Source organism: Trifolium pratense, linkage group LG2, assembly GCF_020283565.1.
Source record: "Trifolium pratense cultivar HEN17-A07 linkage group LG2, ARS_RC_1.1, whole genome shotgun sequence".
Taxonomy (NCBI): Eukaryota; Viridiplantae; Streptophyta; class Magnoliopsida; order Fabales; family Fabaceae; genus Trifolium; species Trifolium pratense.
The window spans coordinates 3,274,231-3,298,363 of record NC_060060.1 but is presented as its reverse complement, the minus strand read 5'-3'; the positions used below and the strand labels follow the sequence as shown (position 1 = coordinate 3,298,363).

Here is a 24,133-nt window from a genome sequence, read left to right as displayed (position 1 = left end):
GAACCAAACATATAAAAATTAAAATATTACCTCCCCTCCCATCCAAAACACTCCAACCAAACATACCCTAAGGTTGTCAAACTCGAATTTTTAGCTCAATTTATTTTGATTAGATGGAATCGAATTGTAAACTCGATTCCTAAACTCGTAAAATAATGACTTAAATGCAATTTTTGGGTCTTAGATGGAGTGATAATCCACCAAAATTAAACTCACATGTAATTTTGAGATTCCGGGTTCGAATTCAATTTTTAAAAATTTTGATTTGCTATTTTTTTTGGTAAACCAAAGATATCATCCGTACGCAATTGCAGAGAGTAATACCCTCAAGGTGATTTCTTATTTTAAAAAACAATTTTTGATCCCTTATTTCAATTTTTATGCCGATTAATCAATTTACACATGTCATTAATAATTTATTTTTTATACCTAAAAAAAAAAATGCAGTTGTTGTGTGTCGCGCGCCCTTGTAAGAAAGAAGCTTAGTTAAAAAAGATAAAACCTTTAAACCCTAAACCCTAAAACACAGAGAAAGATGAATACCGAAGAAAATGGCGATGGCGAAACTAGCAACAGAAGAATCCAAGTCCGTTTCGTAACAAAGTTACCTCAACCTTACAAAGTTCCAAATTCAACCATCGCTATTCCTTCCGATCTCACCAGATTCGGCCTCTCTTCTCTTGTTAACGCGCTTCTCGAATCCAATGGTACATATTCAATCCTTCAATTCTCAATTACATATTGTTTTTGTTATTTTTTTGTGATTAAAATTAGGTTGATTTTGTTTTTGTAGATGATGATTATCAAACGGAAGCGTTTGATTTTTTGATTGATGGCGAGTTTGTTCGTATGTCACTTGAGCAGTTTCTTCTCGCCAAGGGAATATCTGCGGTAATCAACGATTATAGATTGTTATTGTTATTGTTATACACTTGTAATAGTTTAGTTTCATTTTCAGTTGGTTATGTTATATTCTTTTGATTGTGTTTTGCTGTGTAATGGTTTGGTTTTTATGCCGAAAGTAAAATGGTTTCATTTTTGACAAATAGGTTTAGTTTTGAGGATTAGAAACAGTTAAAAACTGGCTTAAGTTGAGAACTTGTTCCAAATAGGCGATACATAGTTTAATTAATATAAGTGCTTATGTATAAGCTATGAACATTTCATAGGCTATCCTAGAGCTTATGGAATAAGCTTAAACTGCTTACGAACATATCATAAGTTGTTTTCATAAGCTCTCCCAAACAAACTCATAAGTCATAAGTGTTTATACCAGTAGATAAACTCAAATAGGTCAACCCAAACAGGCCCTTAGAACTAAAAGTATAAAACTAACCTGTTAAATTTCATATAAGATGTTTAATCAGGCAGGACAGTAGCAACCAATAACTGTATTGTACTATTTGGAAGTATAAATTTGAAGTTAAAGAGTTTATGTCTGTGACCATGGATGTCAATATATCGAGGTAACTTATAAAATCCTACGAGTTGACAACTTTAGCTATCATAATTTTGTTAAGTCACTTATAAAATGGTTTGGGTAGACTCACCTAGATTTATGGACTGAATTTGAATCGTGAGTTTGATGACAATTGAATGGTTCAGTTCATGTATAGTTTATTTTTTCAGTTTGGGACTCTGAATATTGTGGGGAAATAGTTGAAATTTCCAGGATTGAATCACCAGGATATGTAAAATAATAAAACATCCATTCTTATAATCTTCACACAAACTATGGTCATGTTTGTCTCCGATTTTGTGTTCTCATAGCTAACCACTTTGAAGTATCAATTATAGGAAAGGATATTGGAAATTGAGTACACAAGGGCTGTAGCCCCACGGAAGGAAGAGGACCCTTCTTTACACGATGACTGGGTCAGTGCAGTTGATGGTTCTTCTTCTCGGTAAGTTTGTAATTGTGTACGTTTTTATCAATAATGGTCTAAATTTTAGTTATCTATTAACTCTTACCTTTGTTACCGCTGGCAATTTGTTACATTGTATGAGAAACTCACTACATAACTGTTCTTTGTCAATGATTTTACTGAGCTAGAAAGGTTGATTTAAGTAAATTCAGTTGGTTTATTGGTTTTCCTTAATTATTTAATCATATTTGGTGACCATGGCAAGAGTGATTGTAGAATTTTTTTATAACATAGGGTATGACTTCATCATGATTATTTTTTCACTGTATGAAGTTCATTTTTAATGTGGTGGGGGACTGTAGTCAGAGAATACGTCCTAAATACCTAACCCTGAGCGGAAAACGTGAAGCATCTAATGTTCTTAATGCATTGAATGCTACACTTTTCAATAAAAAACTTTATATCTCTCAATTCATTAGCCAATGTTCTATCGGCCCTCTTAGCCATTGGGTTAACAAGTGTTTTTAACCGTCTGAAATATAAGAATTGCTGTTCTACTCTAGTATGTTACTTATTTAATTTTTGACTTGAATGTTCCCTTCACTAAGAGTTTAACTATTCATTATTTTTTGCAGGTTTATTTTGACTGGATGTTATGATGGTTTTGGAAGGTAATAGTCTTTCTTACACTGTTTGATTCTTCTAAAGTTGGTGGTGTATTTTGTAATTACTAGATATATTGTAATTTGATTATTTTCCGTTTATTGTGCTTTTACCGTGTTATATTTTAGGGTATGGAAAGGTGCTGGATTATGTACACATATATTGGAGGGACATAGCGATGGTGTAACTTCTGTTAGCATCTTTAATCCAGAAGGTATTAAAGGCAAAAAGCTCCCCCCTCATACTGCCAACTTTATTTAATTTTCTGATTGCCAGTTGTCAAGTTTTAGCTAATTTTCTGATTGCCAATTGTCAAATTTTAGCAGATGAATGATCTGTTTCTGTTAAAAATATTGTAATCCAATGTATAGCTTTTATGTATATCCAAGTTTATTGATACATATTTTATGTTCCTAAATACAAACATCTGTTCATGTTGCTCTGTCATTCATTTCATTATGTGGCAAAATATAGACACTCTATATTGTACTTCAATTGTTCCAAGTTATCAAAATTTGTTCTGTAATCAGGTGTGGAAACTGTAACGGTAGCTACTGCCTCTAAAGACCGGACGCTAAGGCTATGGAAGGTAAGTAAAAGACGCTTTTAGCCGAATTCCTTATGTTGAGCTTATGCTTACTATGGTATATTTTTTATATTATAGATCAATCCTGAGGAGGCTACCGACCATCCTGCGAGGGTTAGAGCATACAAAATCTTGCGTGGTCATAAGTCTTCTGTGCAGAGTGTTGCAGCGCAGACTAATGGAGAAATGGTTTCTATTTGCTTTTCTTTTTTGAGTTTCTCCACACTTAGTTTATGAAGTGTAATTTGTAACATCATTCTTCATCTGCTGTCTCTTATGATCAGGTTTGTTCTGGTTCTTGGGATTGCACCATCAACCTTTGGCGAATCAATGACACTAATGCAGAAAATGATTTTGTGTCTAAGAAGAGAAAAGTTGAAGGTCAAGTTGAGGACTCTCAATTGGAGGTTTATACAGTCTCCTTGCATCTTATTGTTTTTCTTCTTGTATTGTTGAAATTTGAATTTGTGTATATTCACATATTTCTCCCAGGTATTTTGTATTCAAAAATCCATTTTAACTCCCAAGAGATCATTAATTCAAGCCTTAGATTTGACTCTGCTTTTGTTTTAATTGGTGCGTGGAATAGTAAAATATAAAGATGTTTTCCACTTGTTGAGTTTACATGTGCTCTAGTCCACTAGTTCTTTCACGCAGCATCTTTATTATTTATAAGAAGAAAAAGATTTGGGATAATTATAAATTTTAAAACTTCTTATGTTAATTTGTTTTTTTACTGCTGGGGTCCGGAAAAACTCTGGAAACTGTTTGAAAAGGAGTATAATCATCTACTTTGAGACATTTTCAAAATTTTCTTAATATTGTTAATGTAAATCTTCTAGATTTTGTAAATACTAGTATTCTCTTAATTTGTAGCACTTCTTTGATCGTTTCCTTTTTTGATGTATCATTCTGTGCTTTTTGTTGATAATCAAGTTTTCATTAATAATAATAATACACTGTTTTATTACAGGGAGAAGCTTTCACAACCCTCGTGGGCCATTCACAGTGCGTGTCTTCTGTGATTTGGCCACAAAGAGAGTCAATCTATTCTGCATCTTGGGATCATTCTATTAGGAAATGGGATGTTGAGAATGGCAAAAACGTGTCAGATATAGTAAGTTAACAAATCACTGCTATTTTTTCTCCATTATTGTAATCGTATGCTATTGAAGTTTAGATCTTGTCGACAAATTAAGCTGTGACATCATACTCGTTGGCGCTTTATTGTGTTAACTATTTGTGTGTAAATAGGCAGGTAAACTTGAACTGGATTAGGCATACTGGTCATTTTTTTTTCTTTTTATTTTGATGATGATCAAAGCTATGTTTATTTTCTTAATACCATTGTTCTGGTATCTATGAGATTATTTATGTTTCTCTGAATAATATTATCTAATCTTAACATTTTGTCTATACTCGTTCATCAACTATTTTCCATATGCTTACTATGATTATGATTATCATGAGTTAGCCCTAATTGGTCTTGTTATGACGCTATCATTATGCTTAATTAGTACAATTTTGTTGAACTCTTGAATTGTACATCTTTGTCTTATAACCCGTTTTAAGTACTTGACATGCTGGAGGAACTGTAACCTTGTTCATGGTCATAAATAAGTTTCGTTATTTTCTGATTATCTGTTTATTTTTTCTTCACTATTGGATGGAATACAAAAAACTACTATTGAAAATAACTCCATGTGACAATTAGAAGTAGATAAGCACCAAAATATTAGAAGTTAAAAATTTTCAAAGTGAAAATAAGACGACTTTGTTTTCCGTGTATAGTTTTGTGGGAAGGCTCTTAACTGCCTTGACATTGGAGGGGATGGTTCCGCATTGATAGCTGCCGGTGGTTCTGACCCTGTTGTTAGGATTTGGGATCCTCGTAAGCCAGGTCAGTAAAAGGAAGCAAATAATTGCCCCTCTAACCTCCACACACAATGCATGCATCTTATAAAGCAGTTTATTTTTTCTGCAGGCACTTCTGCTCCGGTTCTTCAGTTTGCTTCTCACACTTCTTGGGTATCAAGTTGCAAATGGCATGATAAGTCTCCATTTCATTTACTGTCTTCATCTTATGATGGGAAAGTTATGTTATGGGATCTGAGAACTGCGGTAATATATACTTATTTTGACCAAGTAATTTTTTACTTATGGTGTGATTATACATGTCTTTCGGTTTTTAACCAATAACTTTTGTTTATTACTGTTGCAGTGGTCTCTTTCAGTCATTGAATCACACAGTGACAAGGTATAAAACTTTCTTTCCATGCTTTAGAAGAGAAAGAAAACAATCTTGGTAAAAGTGGCTATAGTAGCATTATAGTGTAACTGAACTTAAACAAATTGCTAAATATCCGCTATAGCTCTGTTGCATAGTGAAATTGGAACAAACTGCTATTTTCATGATTTGCGATTGACAACACTGGAACTAAAACAAAACTCTCCAACATCTTTGTTTTATCCAAGAAAAGGGCTAAAATGGTTGCTAACATATTTAATTTGTTTAACTCAGGTATTGTGTGCTGACTGGTGGAAAAGTGACAGTGTTATCAGTGGTGGAGCAGATTCAAAACTCTGCATTTCTTCAAACATTCCGATACAGTGACATAAACGTTGATCCCTCATATATGGAACTCTTTGAGTTTGAAGCCAATTTTGTCCCAGGCACAACTACTGCTAGTGTTTTATCTATGTAACACATACACTTCGGATTGAAGAGGTGTCTGATAGACACATGATCAATTGTAAACAACAGTCTGTGTTTCTAATTGCTATTTATGTAAACCTTTACATTAAGCATATCTATGAACTCATTTTGATAGCCACGCTGTTCTTCAATAAGAATTGAGACGATGCTCAGAGAGTAGTGTTAAGTACTTAAAATTGCTCTCTGAATAGGAAAAACAAGTACTAGTCAACACTATTTTGAATGACATAAAAAGTAGTAAAATATAGTCCCGTAAGGGTAGCTCAATTGGTAGCTATCAAAGGACATTATTGAAGGTGTTGAAGTTCAAACATCTAGCCGTTAAAAACAGTTGTTTATTTCTTTTCTTTTTTATGAAAAATATTGTTTATGTTTCGTTTTATGGGGTTTCTTCTTATTTTTTCTATATTATTTATATAATTTTTTTATTGATTAAACTTTCTATAATTTTTGTATTGTTTTTTTTTCTCCCTATTTTAATGTATACATTGTTATGTTTTGTTCATATCTATAATCTGTTTTGTTCCTATTTTTAAGCATATCATCTCTTTATATTTTTTTTAGTGAAATTATAATGAAGGATATAAATATTGCAATGTGGTTAAAAGTAATAAGGATAAATTAGTAATTTTGGTGGTAATCGATTTTAATATATTAAGTAATAGATTACAATGAAGTATACAAAACCTGAAATGTGGTTAATCCTACTAAGGATAAATTAGTAAATTTGGTAGTAATCAATTTTATTACTCCCTCTGTTACTTTTTACTTGTCGTTTTAGAAAAAAATATTTATTTCAAATTACTTGTCGTTTTGGTAATTTAAGGTTATATTTTGTTTATTATACCCTCATGTAAATTTCAAATATTAAGGAGTAGATGTTGAAACCGTAAAAAATTTAATATATATTTGGAAAACTAAAGTTTTTTTTTTTTAATTCTTTTTTTGGTACATAACATATTAATTTTTTCTGGTACATAATATATCAAATTTATTGGAAAGAGAAAGTGTGTGCAAAAAATATATTATTGATGAATTAAAATAAGGGTATAATAGGAAGATAAGATGCAAAAATACACTTTATTAATTTTTTTTCTTCTAAAACGACAAGTAAAAAGAAACGGAAGGAGTATATTGGAAGTAGAAAGTAGAAGAGATATACAAATATAGTTATCTATACATATATACAAAGAGGATACAAAAGTTTTGTTATCGACTTTTTATAATACCAACAATACACTTGATTTTTTTTAGTAGCAACAAAATTCTTTTATTAACAAACTCACTGTACCGGGCCATGGACCAGGGTGTGATTTGTTAAGGCCCAATACAAAAAAGCCCAATCAATTATAGTCCATAAGGTTCACACCAAAATATCTTGTGTTTCTCACCATGATGATGACACGTAAAGATTACCACCACCTCCATGATCTACCATAGCTTGGAGAAGAAGGAAAAGAAGCTTGGAGAAGAAGGAGAAGAAACCGCCCACTACCCATGAATTCCTCCACAAGCAAGGCGGTTATCAAGCAACAAGAGAGAGATGTTTTGCCTATAAATAGGATCTTCTTCAAGAGAATAAAGGGACTCTCATTCTGAGAAACCACCATACTTTCATTCTTGTAAAGAGACAATTCTTTCATTCTTGTAAAGTTAATCAATTTTTTCTCTGATCATACTTGTATCCATTATCAATCTTGAATAATACACACCCCCTATGTTCTTCACCAAAACATTTTGGCGCCCACCGTGGGGCTGCGGTAAAAACATTTGTCCCAGCCTACCACATCAAACTAGACAAAAATTAAACATCTCCACATCGTATATCGCAAAGAAAGAAGGCCAATCTGAGAAATCAATCACGTTGACAAACACTTCCAGTTAAGAGTTGTCTGATTTGCTCTTCGATTTACCAAAAGGTTTATCCATCTGCGTTTGGTATGGTCGCCGCTAGCCAAGCTTCAGGCGACAACAATGAAGTCGCCGTCGCCGCCGTCATATTCGTGAAGAACCGCCGTGTCGGCACCATGATTATGTGGGAACTGGTCTAGTGACTGGGTTCAGAAAATATATGACAATCGAAGCAAATCAGCATGGAAGAGTCACCATATTCGGTAGCATAACCCAGGTGATATCATTCTAAATCTCTTTGATGAAATTTATAATTTTATTTGGTTTTCTCAATAAAAGCCACCATGGATGAATTTATGTTATTGGGAGAAAACACGCTGCGTATGAATCTATTACTGCATATGAATCTAATCATTCTTCTCTTGTCTGTGTTTTACTCTGATTCTTACTTCTGAATGTATCAGATAATCTTTCAATATATTAATTTATAATCTTTGATCATTGTGTTTCAAAACAAAAATGAAGAAACCCATATATTTATTAATTCCCTGAATTGCTCTGTTTTTGACTTCCCCCAAAAAAGGCTTCTCACATTTAGTTTATTGATATCGCTTTAAAGAAAATTGGTATCATTAACTGCTAAAAGAAAATTTGGATATGAAGTTTTCACTCTTGTAGAAGAGATAAGAAATAATTGGAACAAAGTTATCTGATTATCTACATTTAAATTATGGAAACACACTTATTACCTTTGTCATTAATTATGTTATTCAAGCTCTATTGTTTAGGATTCTGAATATGAAAATTCTATGAGTCTTTCAAAACTTATCATGCTAACCTGAAAATGTCTTTTGAATAAAATACTTGCTGACTAAGTTGCAATTTTTTATGTGTTTCAAAGGTTTGTGTAAACCCTCTAACTATCAGGCTTACCTTATATTTATGCACGATCAATAGTGAACCTGTAATGAATTATAAGTGATGATAATGTTATAACGGTAATAGTAAGGCCTTTATCATTTAGTGTTTTCATTTTCATAGTTGAAAATTGTAGTCTTTCAAGCACAATCATGTTCAAGTGAAAGGTTATATAAAAATTGCATTATGCTTCTGCACTGATGCGGAAAAGGTATGAGTGTATCTAGTTTTGTAAAAGTAAAAGTAATAATAATTTATCCAGTTCTGTTCAGAAAAATGATGGATTTCCATGTCATATTTCGACTCTGTATTGCTCTAAGCGTGGAGATAATTTGCTATAAAATATATATCTGTGTTACTACTAGATAAAATCTGCATAACATGCATATCCTTCCTCATGCAATTACTTTCTGTTCTTTTGCTCTCTAAACTCTCATTGTCTTGTCAAGCATTATGTTATTCTTTGTTTATAATTAAATGGCCTGATATATTGCCTTTTCATATTGATTCTTTCCAATATGTGATGCTCATGTTGGACATTGTTGAGTCTGTGGACAAAGTACTATTTGATTAAACTTGAAGTAAGAGAAGGTCAAATACAACTTCGAAGATCAGATCCGTCACGTTTGAATTGAAATGGTGTCGCCATAGTTGATGTGAATCTAAACTCTCCAACTCGCCGAACTGGCGCCACAGCGACTTACCGTCCAACGTCGTCATCTCGCCGTAGAATCGTTTTTGTTGCTAGGCGACTCCCGATCCAGGTGTTAACGTTCTTTTCCTCTAACTTACCATTTAATCATATAGTTCTCGCTCTCTCTATTGTGATAATATATTATTTGTGCATATATACGTTATCGGTTTTATTAACATGGTTAATTTATAGTTCATGAATCACATTCTATCGCCATCTATAATAATAATAATAATAATAATAATAATAATAATAATAATAATAATAATAATAATAATAATAATAATAATAATAATAATTATAATAATAATCTCATCAATGAGTAAAAGAAAAGAACATCGGTACTTATGTATTTCAAGGTTAATCACTAGAATGAGACTTGTTTTTCTTTTAGTGTGCCACTTTACAAGATCTAAATTCAAGAATCGCTGTTCTGTTTGGTTCAAAACTGTTTGTGCTTATTTGATATGTGATATCTTTAACCCTGCTATAAATTATTCTAGCACACGATAAAATATTTTGTGTGATTGTATGAACTAACTTTCTTAAGACCTCATGTAAACATTTTAAACATAAAAGAACTTTTGCATGAAAGAACTTCAACTCTGATAAGTAGAATAAGTCAACACTTTAAATTAAAATGACCAAGACAAATATAACCAACAGAGAAAGTATAAAAATTTTCATATGTTTCTACATTTTTTCGGTTAAGAACTAAATTAGTATTCTTCTTACAAAGTATTTTGCTTTTTACTTATAACTAACATGAATATGCTTTCTCTACGTATCACATTTTTATTTGTTTCGGTATCGATTAATTAAAATTAATCATACATGCAAAGTTTCAATAACTAACGGAGTATATGAGACTTATTATTAGCCGACGTGTTTTTTACATATACTTGAAGCACTTGCTATAATGTCACCTTCTTTGAAATTTATCTTGATTAGGAAATTTAGTTTATTCATCTATGATTTCTATTTTGATTCATTGATGTTAATCATAGTGCAGGACAACGAACAAATGTGGAAAATTAACATGAAAATTCAATAATTATCACTCGACGAGATAGAAGCCGCCAACTAATATTTCAGGTTGAAGCGTATTCCGCGATGACTACCGCAATGGAACTCAGTCTCGCCACGCCAAAACATAATTGTTTTTTCTTACTAGGCGAGGAGCGCCGCAACAAACCACCCATGGCGGTATCATTTTTGTTTGTTTTATGTTTCATATATTATTATTGTTGAACCTTTAATGTATCAAAGCTTATTTGCAGCAATCATGATTAAGTTGCGGGCTCTGAACCATAATGAAGCCAGCCGGCTCTAGACCAATAAAGACTAACCAGTGATGGAATAAAGATCAACTCATATGAAAGCTCTGAACCAAATGTAAGGTTGAAAGGCCTTGGCGTTACCTGTAAACCTTACGAGTAGGGGGCGTCAGAAAAAGAAAAAACAGGGTTGAAAGGCCTTGGCGTTACCTGTAAGTCTTACGAGTTGGGTACGTCAGAAAAAGAAAAATTAAACAAGGTTGAAAGGCCTTGGCGTTACCTGTAAACCTTACGAGTAGGGGGCGTCAGAAAAAGAAAAATTAAACAAGGTTGCAAGGCCTTGGCGTTACCTGTAAGTCTTACGAGTTGGGTACGTCAGAAAAAGAAAAATTAAACAAGGTTGCAAGGCCTTGGCGTTACCTGTAAGTCTTACGAGTTGGGTACGTCAGAAAAAGAAAAATTAAAACAAGGTTGCAAGGCCTTGGCGTTACCTGTAAGTCTTACGAGTTGGGTACGTCAGAAAAAGAAAAATTAAACAAGGTTGCAAGGCCTTGGCGTTACCTGTAAGTCTTACGAGTTGGGTACGTCAGAAAAAGAAAAATTAAACAAGGTTGCAAGGCCTTGGCGTTACCTGTAAGTCTTATGAGTTGGGTACGTCAGAAAAAGAAAAATTAAACAAGGTTGCAAGGCCTTGGCGTTACCTGTAAGTCTTACGAGTTGGGTACGTCAGAAAAAGATACAGCAAAGAAAGGCGAGATTACCAACACCGTCAGAAGAAGCTTACACACAACCAAAGCAAGGCGATTCATTATAACGCCAAATGACAACAGGTATAAAGTTATTCTCAAACGGTTCATAATCATGTTTAAAGTGTCAAAGACATTGCAGGTGCAAAGTTAAAAATTTTCAAAGGCGAGATCATTTTCAACACCAGACACAAAGTATAGTGGAAGGGCGACTCCGAGCAGCGCCAATTCTTTTTAAATCGCCAAGAAGTTACAAAATAAGGTGTGCAAGCCCGGCAGTACGAAAATCAACTACAATAAAGAAGTGGCGAGACAGATTACACCAGAATACTTACAATCCTCAAATATAGAGTGTCAAAGAAAATAAGAAACTCATGTTGAGTAGAAGAAGCAGAAGTACAGACCAACAAAGTTACTAGCCTCAAAGTTTCAATTTAATTTCAAGAAGACAAGGAGGGACGAATCGCAAAAGATGAAGAGGCGAGATTGGTGACAACACTAGCTTGAAAATGCAAATACAATGAAAAAAGAGGAAGGGCGACTCGCCAACTTGCTCAAAGTCGCTAAGAAACAATGACAACAATATTCAAAGCCACAAATGGCGTACATCAAGATATTCAAAAGTCATAGAAGGACGTACAAATTAGCTAAGAAATATCAACAACAAAAGGAAGGAAAAGGCGACGAGCAAACAAAGAATATGAGTCAGCAACAAATAGGCGACATAGAACAACATCGAGGCATAATAATTGCCAAGTGATTTTAATCAAAAGCACTTCGCCTTCCTGAAGCCTCGTGCTTGGGGGGCTGTGTACCGGGCCATGGACCAGGGTGTGATTTGTTAAGGCCCAATACAAAAAAGCCCAATCAATTATAGTCCATAAGGTTCACACCAAAATATCTTGTGTTTCTCACCATGATGATGACACGTAAAGATTACCACCACCTCCATGATCTACCATAGCTTGGAGAAGAAGGAAAAGAAGCTTGGAGAAGAAGGAGAAGAAACCGCCCACTACCCATGAATTCCTCCACAAGCAAGGCGGTTATAAAGCAACAAGAGAGAGATGTTTTGCCTATAAATAGGATCTTCTTCAAGAGAATAAAGGGACTCTCATTCTGAGAAACCACCATACTTTCATTCTTGTAAAGAGACAATTCTTTCATTCTTGTAAAGTTAATCAATTTTTTCTCTGATCATACTTGTATCCATTATCAATCTTGAATAATACACACCCCCTATGTTCTTCACCAGAACACTCACCATAACATAAAACACATTGTTTTTTAGCAACAAAAATCTTTTTGACAAACTCACCAATAACATAAGGGCATGTCTTATTTAGACTCATGATAAAGATTAAAGATACACTACTATCATTTAATAAGGCCATTGTGCGGTATAAAAGATCCTAGTTTATTTAATTTTTTTTTGGATAAAAGGAATCCTAGTTTTGTGAAGATCCTTAACAAACTAAATTAATTATCACAACTAATAGAGTTTATAAATAGTTATTGTGGTGTGCACTCTTACTACTTATATTATTCAAATCAAATTTCCTTTAGTTTCAATTTCATTCTTTGATATCTAGCTAAGTACAATCATTGCCACATCTCTCGGTTGCAATGTCAGATTTGATTTGTATATTTTTGACAATCATTGTGTTCTTCATACTTCTTAAACTTATGATAACATTTGTGGATAATTATCTTCGTGGGACAACACAAATACAAGATTATGGTTTCGGAACAATTGAAGTAACAATGCTCTAGCTAATCATAATTATAGTTTCGGAACAATTGCAGAGATTACAAGATGGATAATTATAAGATCATTGCCGCCGGCTAAAAGTTTTAATGCTGACGAAAATATGTGTTGTCCTATTTGCATGGAGGAATTCAAAAAAGGAGAATTGATTCAACCTTTTCGAGTATGTAACCATGAATTTCATATCTCGTGTATATTCTCATGGTTAGATAATGAAGGAAAAACTACTTGTCCGGTTTGTCGCCAAGATTTATTTTTCTAACGGTTAAGCATATATATAGAAATTAAGTTTTAAGTTTTATTTTTTTACTCTTTTGATTCGATTTGTAGTATATATATAATAAGCTAAAACAGTAGTTTGTATTTTATTTATTTTCTATATATGTATGTATTAACTAGTTTAAAGACTCGTGCATTCGCACGAGTCATTTACTTTTATTCGATATTTAAGTTTGTCATTATATTATGGTAGAAAATTTATTGTAAGGCCTAATAGCAAGTATTGAAGCAGCTCATAATAATATATATATATGTATATACTGATAAATAAAAACACAATTAGCAAAACGTTTTACATATACTAGAACTTCTGACCCGTGCGTGCACGCACGAGTCTGATTAAAAGGTATATGAAAAATTGAAGTAATATTAACCATAAATTTGGATAAATTTTCGTACAACGGAAATTATGATATATTACGAAATACTTCCTTATAAACTACAATAGAAATTTTATTTGCATCTTCACCGTATTTGTCGATAATCAAAATCTTTAATCATTCTCTTAAAGTAACTCTTGAAGATGCAACATACAACTGACCATGTGAAAACACCGGCGACGAAAAATATATCTTAACATGTTTAAAAGATTGTCTTTACTCTTTATTTTAAATTTTGATTAAATATTAAAAGTTCACATTGTGATCTTAAATTGAATTATGATTTTTTTGGCATAATAGAATAGTGGCAACGAAGAAAAAAAATGAGACATGTTTTGTAAAAAAAATTAAAATTGAGTAAATATGTTTTTGTAATCGGACGTGTAAAAATTATATACACATTTCTTCATATCCAAAACTTTTTTTATAATTGATTTAGGGTTAGCTTATGTGTGGGTAATATAGTGCTCAAAAGATGTTTGATAAAAATTATCTTTGAAGATGGATTTCAATTGTTCTTATAAGATCCGAGAATTTTAACTTTGTAGATAAATATTTAATTCTATTTATAAGTTAAAATATTTTAACTTCAATTTTAGAAAATGATTTTTCTTACCCTATGATTTAATTTACGGCAAATTACACTAACCTTCCTCAAGATTTGTTAATATATCACTCACATCCCCTCTATTTTTTAACCGAATACTTACCTCCCTTATTTCATTTTCTATCTAACAATTACCTTCCCTCATAGTTAACACCGTTAAATCTCGGTTAAAAATTGACTACCCTGTTCAACAAAAAAAGAAAGTCATCGTAAAACTACACCGTGCCCTTTTCTTCCATTCAATAAACTACTCTCCCATGGTTTTCAAGCTACGTCCGCTATGTAACTTCCCTTTTTATTTTGTTGTTCTGTTTCTGTTTTTCAGTGCCTTAGCTTTAGAATTTAAAATTTGAATCTAAAGGAATTTAGGGTGCAATTATAAGCTTGGATTGTGTATTTTAAATTCTTATTCCTATTTTTCCCCATCTGTTTGAAGGGGATCAATGAACCACATGTGACTCCGAGTCAAGGCGTGTAGAATAAATTATCGCTTTAACTAGCTTGTATAATGAATAATAACGTTTCAAATAACTAGAAATTGAAAAAAAAAAAACCGGGTGAAATAAATTGATATACTCCCTCCGTCCGAAATTATAAAGGAAAAAAACTCATTTTTTATCCCAAATTATAAAAGAAAAAATCATTTTCAAGAATGTTTTTCTCTTATTCTTATAAAATTAAATGTAAATTGCATTTAATTTTCCCTCTCCTCTCTTATCTCAATAAATAACGACCAATAAAAATTATTTTTACATCTTTCTATGCAACTTATTCCAAGAAAAACTCACAACAAAAAAGACTTTAGAAAACACAACTCATTTGACGGGCCAAATAAAAATGATGATAAGACAAGAAACATGTATTTTTGGAAGAAAAACAATACGTTAACTGTGGTTGTTTAACTGTGTCAATTTGGAGGGAGGTAGTGCTTTTATAAAAATAGAGGAGAGGTGAGTGACATATTAACAAAACTAACTAAGGGAGGTCAATGTAATTTATCCTTTAATTTATTGAGAGAACTTTATCCGACCTTTTTCGACTATCTAGTTTTTCGAGGACGAAACTTTTTCAAGGGGTTAATGATGTAATATACTAATATCCCAAAATTTTAATATATGTTCTATCTATTTATTTAATCAATTAGTGTGATAATTATTAATAATTATTTTAAAATAGATATTATTATTTAAAGAACCCTGCATGAAAGAAATGGAACAAAATCGATTTTCTCCTTCCTTCATTCATTTCGTTGACCCAATCCCTTCCATTAGTGTGCAATAAAACTATTGAACTCTCTTGATTGCCTTAATCCATTCTCTCACACGTTTTTCCTATTGGCTTTATTTAAGTGCTATGACAAGTCAATAATTATCATATTATTATCCATAATAGAGCACAAAGAATACATAAACTCTAATTTATATTTGCTAGTACATATTAAAATAAAACACATAAAGAACGAGACACTTAAGTTACACTGAAAAATACAAGAAAAGATTATTTCATACTCTCTTTTGTCCACTTAAGACTTAAAATTAGGTAAAATAAAGAAAGTTAAAAGACCACTTAAAGCTTATAGAAGTGTAAATAAGAGATTTGGAACTCATTACTAGGCATGAGCCATTGCCTGTGTACCTTTAATTTCCTTTTCCTTTAATCAAAGTTGAAGCCAACTTAAACAGCTGCCAAGACACAAAACCGAAAAGTATTCCCGCCAATGTTCCAAGCTAGCTAGCTTCTTCCTGCTCTTCTTATGCTTGTGTTTAGTACCTGCTGCTGCTGCAGGACCAGGAGGTGGAAAACCTGCTGATGCTATCATTATGCTTAATTAGTACAATTTTGTTGAACTCTCTTGAATGGGCTCTTCATTTAGCTATATTGCCTTGCCCCTCATTCTCACGTTGACATGCTTGACTCGTTGGCCCTTTCCTTCCTTAATATCCGGATCTGCTCTAACAGAATTGATTCCCTCACATATATACACTAGAGTCCTTCCTTGCTGTGAACCATGAAACGGTTTCAAATGTGAAACATGAAAGACGGGGTGAATCTTCGCCTCTGGAGGAAGTTGAACCTTGTAAGCCACAGCACCAATGCGGCTAACAATCGGAAAAGGTCCAAAATACCTTAAGCCAAACTTCTGAAGCTTACAAGGACCTGATCCAAAATTTTGGCCTTACGGTCCATCAATTCAGAGTAAGGGAGGTGTTTGACTCCACAACTTTGCGACCGTTCGTCACCGTTGTTCATCACATTCGAGATTTGGCTGCTATTATTGGAAGATCCTCTTCTGAAATTACTCGGGCTAGATGGGTTGGGTGTGTGAGATCCGACCCGGTTTGAATTAACTGATGGGTTAGAAGCTGACCCATGACCCAACTTAAGATTAGGACCAACGTTCCAATCCTTACCCCCCTTCCAAGTATTTGGGCCAGCACCATACTTGGGCTCCCTTGGCAACACTGAACTCCTCAATTCAGTTTCAACATACCTAGCCAACTTCATCGCTTGCACTCTGTTACGCGGACAAAATGTTCGAACTCGCAACCGTAATTCTGGTCGTTGTCCTCCCATAAAATATCTGAGATATTGATCTTCCAGTAATCTTCCAACTTGTGATGACACATACTCAAAATCTGCAATGTACTCCTCCACAGTCCCTTTTTGTTGTAGATCTTTCAATTCTTCGAAGGGATTATCACATTGTCGTCCTCCATATCTCTCAATCAAGGCTTGTTTCAACTTCAACCGTGACAATTCGTCCTCTGTCTCCCTCCAGAGAGTAAACCAGTGGATTGTCGTACCTTCCATGCTCAACTTGGCTAATCTCACCTTCACCTCTTCCGTCGTACCTTGCACTTCAAATATGTCTCTGCTCGTTTGATCCATCCCACAGGGTCTTCACCGTCAAACGATGGTAATTCTACTTTCTTCACAGCTATCCTATACTCCGACACTGTCTCCTCAACAGAGAATGACAACGTTGTTTTTTCAGGTTCACATCAACTTTTTGCAAACTCCTCCGCCAACTTGTAACGAAATTCAGCAAACATTTGACGAAACGTTTCCTCCAGTGTCGAAACTCTGTTTTCAAACGCTTCTTCCATCGATGCAACTCTAGCCTCCAAATCATCCATTCTCGTCATTTTCGATGGCGTAAATCACAAGTTCACCGGCTCCTCTCGATCAATCTGGCAGATCAGACCAATGATAGATATTAAAAGAATGAGAGATGGAATATGAATGTTTATTTAGTGAAAATAATGGAAAGTGGTGGTTACAAGAAATAAACCAGAGCCAAAATGCTCCTCCCAGAGAAATGATTCTCCTTACTCTAACAAACAGAATATGTGATACCCTCTCCCCCACTAATCATGCCTACACATAACCTCTAATCAAATTACAGCACAAAGATAACTTCCACGTCATGTAACTACTTATTTCCACTAACCCTCTTCCTAGAATAAACTTTCCAAATAATGGGCCTAGCTGGAACCACCCCAACATCAATATTGGGCTCAGCAGTATTGGGCATCAGGTTTCTATCAATGCCCTTCTCTGTACAACCTGACATCACAGTTGTGCAAGTAAATGCAAAAATCTATTCCAAGAATATTGCAAGTGCATATGCGTCAAGACCAGTGGTGCATGACCTGACATCAATTCAATTGACACAATTGAATACAATCCCTGATATCCTAAACCTGACTACAACAGCCTATGAATTTCAGCTTCAAACAGCTCTGATTTTGCAAATTAAAAATGTTATCAAATCATGACTTAGGATCAAACTTTACTTCCCCAACCCTCACCAACAACAAAATATCTCATGAAATAGATGTATACGACTATTTAAATAATTGTTTATCTATCTAACCGATTTTTTTTTTAAAACAACCATATACCTCTTGTACTCCAAAACCATTGATGACCTTGGTGTGCTCCATGACCTCCACTGTCGATGATGTTGGTGCAGTTGACCTCAAAAAGCATTATACATAGCCCAATGACTTCGTCCACCGACTTACCTTCCTTCGTAATGCCAACTCTTACAACCAATCTTCAAGTCACGCCTACCGAATTAAAGAAACAAACAAAAGGGCTGCAAAAATGCAAACATTAGGGACCATATTAGCCATTCAGGGCTCCATTAAATATCCTGCAAGAACAAATATAGTAACATTTAAAAAGACAACTTAAGTGATACAAATGTTTAAAAGATATAATAGTGGTATACCATAACCAAACGGCATAAAAAATTTCAAAAAACTGATTCTATTCTATAATTTTATTGAACAAAAAAGAGATGAAAAAGGTGCCTATGGCGTGGAAATCAAACATATACATTCTTCTGCAGAATCATCACCAAGCCCCCTAAACTAATCAAGAAAATTGCATGGAAAATTGGGGTTACAACTATATTAAAATTTACAAGGGGATGATTAAGTACAAATTGGGGAACTCTACCTAATACAAGTCCATAAAAAAGGACCCAATCTAATAAATCACAAATTACACAGTTACAAATTAAAAGTGGAAGACAATATCGCTCCAATTAATAATGATTTCAAAAGTGCACAGCCGCACAAGGAGTTAGCATGATGGAGGTTGAAGTTGCTTAAGCCTTTTCACAACCTGTTTCATTGTAGGTCTTGTTGATAGTGAGTCAACAGTACAAACAACTGCTAAGTGAAGAACCTCTACCAAATCATTTTCTGGTCCGGCGTCCCATAAACCTGCAGCGAAAAACTCCTTTGCTCTTCCTTCCCTCAATAGCATGCATCCCCATGCTACTATATTGAAACCATTTCCATAAGAAGAAAATGAAGGGTCCAATAATTTTTTATCTGATAGCAACTCAAGAAGCACCACACCATAGCTATACACATCAGCTTTATCAGAAACACGACACGTCATGGCATATTCAGGAGCAACGTACCCAAACGTTCCCGCCACACCAGTTGTGGCGTGTGTCTCTGAAGTTCCGAGAAGTCTCGCCAGTCCAAAGTCGGATAGATAAGCGTTGAAATCGTCGTCCAACAAGATATTGCTAGGTTTGACATCACGATGAAGAACACGCGGTACACATTGATCGTGCAGATAGGAAAGTGCGCGCGCTATGTCTAATGCAATCTTGTGAAGAATTTTCCAATCCATAGCCCTTGTGGATCTCTCTTGGATGAACTTTTCAAGATTACCACTTGGAAGATAATTGTATATGAGAAACATCTCTGTCTCACTAGCATGGTAGCCAATCAAAGTTACAAGATTTGGATGATGAAGCCTTCCAAGTGTCTTAATCTCTGCATGGAATTGTTGAACACCTTGGAAACGTCCAACTGAAAGACGTTTCACTGCAACCAAGATTCCCTGTGATATCTCTGCCTTATAAGTTGCGCCGAATCCTCCACTCCCAATACAGTTGCTTGCATTGAAATTTCCTGTGGCTTGGACAACATTTTCAAATGTCAATGGAATGCCGATATCAGTAAACACGGTAACTTCTCTTTTGGCAGAACCACCAACCCTGGATTTCGGTTTCCACCTTCGCGTGAAGAAGAACAGAACAATGAGAGCTATAAGAACTGAAACAATGGCAGTAGCAGAAGTTATAGATGCTATTTCAATAGCGCTGAAACCGTTATCAGTTTTTCCAGTAGCTGGTGCAGTTTCAGAAGAATTGTCATCAAACTGCCCTTGTTGATTTGCCGATGGCACAGTTAAATAAACTCCGCGGCAGGAACTTAGAAATGGATTACCAACAGCACTGCTGCATTTGATCAGGCTACTATTTGACGGCAAGTATCCAGATAAGTTATTGAAAGACACGTTGAATACAGAGAGTGTCGTGACATTTGCCAAACCAGCAGGAATGTGTCCAGAAAGGTTGTTGTTATTTAGCAAAACATCAGTCAGATTTCTCATGTTCTCAATAAAATTTGGAATCTCACCAGTAAGAGAGTTTGCAGAAAGGTCCAAGACTTGTAAAGAGTACAAATTTCCTAGGCCGGTAGGAATTGAACCGCTCAAGTGATTATCGGCCAAAGAAAGAAACTTCAGATGATTCATCTGTCCGAGGCGGGTGGGAATCTGACCTTGTAACCGGTTGCTACTGAGATTCAGGGAAACAAGAGAAACCGAATCCCCTAAAGTAGAGGGAATTGGTCCTGAAATTTGATTTCCAGATGCATCCAAAAATTTCAGTGATCTGCAGATTCTACTAATATTTGAAGGAATCTCACCAGATAGCATATTATAACTCACATTCAAAAGCAATGCATCTAATCCATCACATTTCTGAAACAAATATGTAGGAAACGGTCCCGTGAGCTTGTTCTCTCCGACAAGAAGTGTGTAACCACTCTTTTCCTCCATCCTCTCACGTGCTATTGGCAGTGACTGAATGCCAGTGAAGTTGTTTTGCTCAAAGCTGTGAAAGACTGAAAGGCCAACTCCCCCTAATGATGTGAAAAGTGTTCTCTCACGAACTTTTGATGAGAAATATGATGCATAAGGAGTCATAACATCATCGGTGTTAAACTGGTTCCCATTCCATAAAGGAAAGGGAGAACAACCATTGTTGGAGAAATCTGGAACTGAACCAGATAACTTGTTCACACTAACATCAAACACAGTCATACATGGAACATGAAGTTCCTCAGAAAGCTGCCCAGTAAGATTGTTTGAGCTTAGATCAAGAAAATGCAGCTTCTTGCAGAAACCAAGCTGGTTTGGAAACTCTCCGGTGAAGAAATTCTGAGCCAAATTAACCATCTCCAAATTACCACAAGCACCCCAACTCCTAGGAAAACTTCCTTCCAAATTCACCATGGGAGCCCACAAAATCGTAAGCTTAGGAAGGGAAACAACTTCCTCGGGCATTGAACCTTCAAAATAATTCAACTCATCATTCAAAGTAACAAACCCAACATCCCCAACCGGATCGAAAAGGTTAGAAAGCACAACAACAGAAAGCTCTTTACAATTTCCAAGCTCGTGAGGAATAGAACCACTAAGTGTATTCCTCGAAACATCCAACACCTCAAGACTCTTAAGGTTCCCAAATTCAGCAGGAATACCCTCTTCCAACAAATTTGAATACAACAAAAGTGTCCTCAACCCAATACAATTCCCCAAACTCTTCGGAATCTCTTCAACCAAAGAGTTACCAGACAAATCCAAATGCTCAAGCTTCCCACAATTCTCACCAATCTCCTCAGGAATAACTCCACTAAATTGATTAAAAGACAAATACACCCCTCTAAACTTCCCAACAAAACCAGGAACAGAACCATTCAAATCATTTGAAGCTAAATTCAAAACCTCTAAATTCTCAAGAGAAGATAAAACACTAGGTACAACTCCAACAATCTTATTAAACCCCAAATTCAAAACCCTTAATTTTCTCAAACCTTGAAAATGAAAAGGCAAATAACCACTAATGAAATTACCTTCTAAATCAAGAACTTCAAGTTTCTCCATACTCCAAATCTCTTGAGGAATTGAACCCACCAACCCATTGAAAGGTAAAGACAAAACCCTAAGCTCAGTTAACTCACTGATCAAAGATGGAAACTTTCCAAACAAAGAACCCTTAAAACCCAAACAGCTTCTCCTAATTCCAAATCCATAAAGCGGAAACATACCAAAATCAGAACATGGGTGTGAACTCCGGTTACCATCTCCGGCACCGGTGATGTTGAGAGCAACGACACGGGAGCTTGAATCACAGTGAACACCATACCAGGAACAGTGGCCGGAGGAAGGGCTCCATGAAGAGAGAACTCCGGTGGGGTCGGAGAGTGAGTTTTTGAGACGGAGAAGTGTTAATTTATCGGAATAGAGTGAAACGGCGTCGTATTGAGAAGCTAAGAAGAGAAAAATGGAGAAGAAAAAGATGATGAAGTTGAATTGAGTAAAGGAAATAAATTTGATAGAAGAAAACATCTCTCATAGAAGAAGAAGAAAGAAGAATCAATTGAAGAAAACCCTAATTCTTCACACTTGAATTGAAGTGAGAGAGAAAAAAGGGTTTTTTTTCTTCTGAAAACCCTAATTGGAATTTGCCAAGAGGAAAGAAAGAAAGTACAGAGAAAGAAGAGACAAACACGACTCAACGCAAACTCTGTTGTTTCCCAAACAAAACGCGTTTTTCTTTTCTTTTGTTTTTTTGTTGTTAATTTGTACTGTTTCTTTTGGTGTAAAAAAATATTGTACTAGTACTGTTTCTTTGACTTTGTTTGACTAAATTACTACTCCATTTGGATAACAATTTTTTTTCTTCATATAGAAGGATAATTGTTATAAAAAAAAAACTGCTTCTCAAATGTTATAATAATTAGGAGAATGTTAACTTGTGCTCTTAAGACATATGTTAAGGAAGCAAAAATAGAAATTATTAAATGTTAATTTGTGCATTTTAACTTTTAGGGCCCGTTTGGTGCACAGGATAAGAGACAGATCCTGCCGCAATCCAGTGTTTGGTGATACAGCAGGATATGATAAGTTAATCCTGAAGCTTATCATATCCTGTCTCTCTAGTTATAATTCTTATCCTGAATTTGAGCTGGGTTACCAGCAGGATAGGATAAGAAGAAAAAAAAATTACTGATTTATTTTATAAAATATATTTTAAAATACATAAAATAAAATTAATAATATATAAATAATAAAATAATTAATTTTTAAATATATATGTGATTTTCTCATAGGGATAATTTTGTAATTTATATATTCTAAAAAATCAAAATTTTACTAAAATTACAATATTTTAAAGTAAAATGATTATTAAAAAATTGACAAATAGGGATATTAACTTAAATTTTATAAAAAATTAAATATAATTCTTTTGCGATAGTAGTTTTATTATTTACGTATGAGATATATCATATATTTATTTGGCTTATCTAACATGTATATATTATTGAGTTATTTATTTGATCATGATTCATATAAAAAATTAAACTTGATTATTTTCTCATGATTTTTATTTTAAATTATATAAAGTTATTTGATTACTTATTTATATTTTTTATTTATAAAATTCAAAGTATAACAAAATAATTTTTAAAAAATAATAATTGTTTTACAAGAGTAATTTTGTCAATTAAATATGTTATATATCTTATCATATTATTATGAGAAAATATGTATTAAAAACAAAATATAATAGTTATCATGTTTGTTATCCTGTGTGCACCAAACATAGGATATGATAACTGAGTATAACTGTTATCCTGTTGTTATCCTATCATATCCTTATCCTGTTTTATATCCTATCATGTCACTATGCTATCCTGCGCACCAAACGGGCTGTTAAAGCATTAAATTTCTTGTATCATTAAATGTTGAATTTCTATTTTGGTATATCTTAACATGTGCCCTAAGGGCACACGTTAACAAGACCCATTTTATAATACTTATAATTTAATTTTTTGCTTTCAACTTTAAAAAAAAAAATTGACAAAAAAAAACTGCTTATATGTGTGTAATCAATTTACTTATTTAATAAATATTGTGGACTATATCTTTTAATTAATAAACTTGATTATTACTATTTGGGTCATGTTAACATGTGCATCAATGACACAGGTTAAGATTCTAAATATAGAAAATTGCATTTAATATTAGAAAAAAATTTAATATTTAAAAAGTTAAATGCACAAATTTCAATATATTATTTCTACTTTTGCTTCCTTAACATGTGCCTTTAGTGCACATGTTAACATTTTCCTTATAAAATTCCAAAATATATTAGCAATTCAAAACCCAAAATAACACTAA

At 33.9% G+C, this 24,133-nt stretch overlaps 3 protein-coding genes across 3 annotated transcripts; 1 reads left to right on the top strand and 2 right to left on the bottom strand.

Annotated features, from left to right (window-relative positions):
- The first annotated feature begins 448 nt into the window (after window positions 1–448).
- LOC123909766 (ribosome biogenesis protein WDR12 homolog) lies at window positions 449–6,205 on the top strand. Its single transcript, XM_045960655.1, has 13 exons — window positions 449–707; window positions 794–891; window positions 1,798–1,904; window positions 2,501–2,536; window positions 2,657–2,742; window positions 3,059–3,117; window positions 3,193–3,303; window positions 3,399–3,521; window positions 4,088–4,231; window positions 4,906–5,014; window positions 5,099–5,235; window positions 5,336–5,371; window positions 5,636–6,205. The coding sequence occupies exons 1-13, from the start codon at window positions 536–538 to the stop codon at window positions 5,726–5,728; spliced, it is 1,311 nt and encodes a 436-aa protein (XP_045816611.1). The 5' UTR covers window positions 449–535; the 3' UTR covers window positions 5,729–6,205.
- Window positions 6,206–15,706: 9,501 nt separating this feature from the next.
- On the bottom strand, window positions 15,707–18,595 carry LOC123910870. Its single transcript, XM_045962152.1, has 2 exons — window positions 18,256–18,595; window positions 15,707–17,541 (listed from the first exon to the last, which is right to left on the bottom strand). The coding sequence occupies exon 2, from the start codon at window positions 17,237–17,239 to the stop codon at window positions 16,478–16,480; it is 762 nt and encodes a 253-aa protein (XP_045818108.1). The 5' UTR covers window positions 17,240–17,541; window positions 18,256–18,595; the 3' UTR covers window positions 15,707–16,477.
- Window positions 18,596–18,614: 19 nt separating this feature from the next.
- Window positions 18,615–22,614, bottom strand: LOC123910869 (LRR receptor-like serine/threonine-protein kinase RPK2). The gene has a single exon (XM_045962151.1). The coding sequence runs from the start codon at window positions 22,295–22,297 to the stop codon at window positions 18,944–18,946; it is 3,354 nt and encodes a 1,117-aa protein (XP_045818107.1). The 5' UTR covers window positions 22,298–22,614; the 3' UTR covers window positions 18,615–18,943.
- Window positions 22,615–24,133: the final 1,519 nt, after the last annotated feature.

Bases quoted from the DNA above. Each gene is read 5' to 3' on its own strand.
- LOC123910869 (XM_045962151.1), bottom strand. From the start codon at position 22,297: ATGTTTTCTTCTATCAAATTTATTTCCTTTACTCAATTCAACTTCATC.
- LOC123910870 (XM_045962152.1), bottom strand. From the start codon at position 17,239: ATGGATCAAACGAGCAGAGACATATTTGAAGTGCAAGGTACGACGGAA.
- LOC123909766 (XM_045960655.1), top strand. From the start codon at position 536: ATGAATACCGAAGAAAATGGCGATGGCGAAACTAGCAACAGAAGAATC. The intron at 2,743-3,058 runs GTATTAAAGGCA...TTCTGTAATCAG, and splicing joins TAGCATCTTTAATCCAGAAG to GTGTGGAAACTGTAACGGTA. The intron at 5,372-5,635 runs GTATAAAACTTT...TGTTTAACTCAG, and splicing joins TTGAATCACACAGTGACAAG to GTATTGTGTGCTGACTGGTG.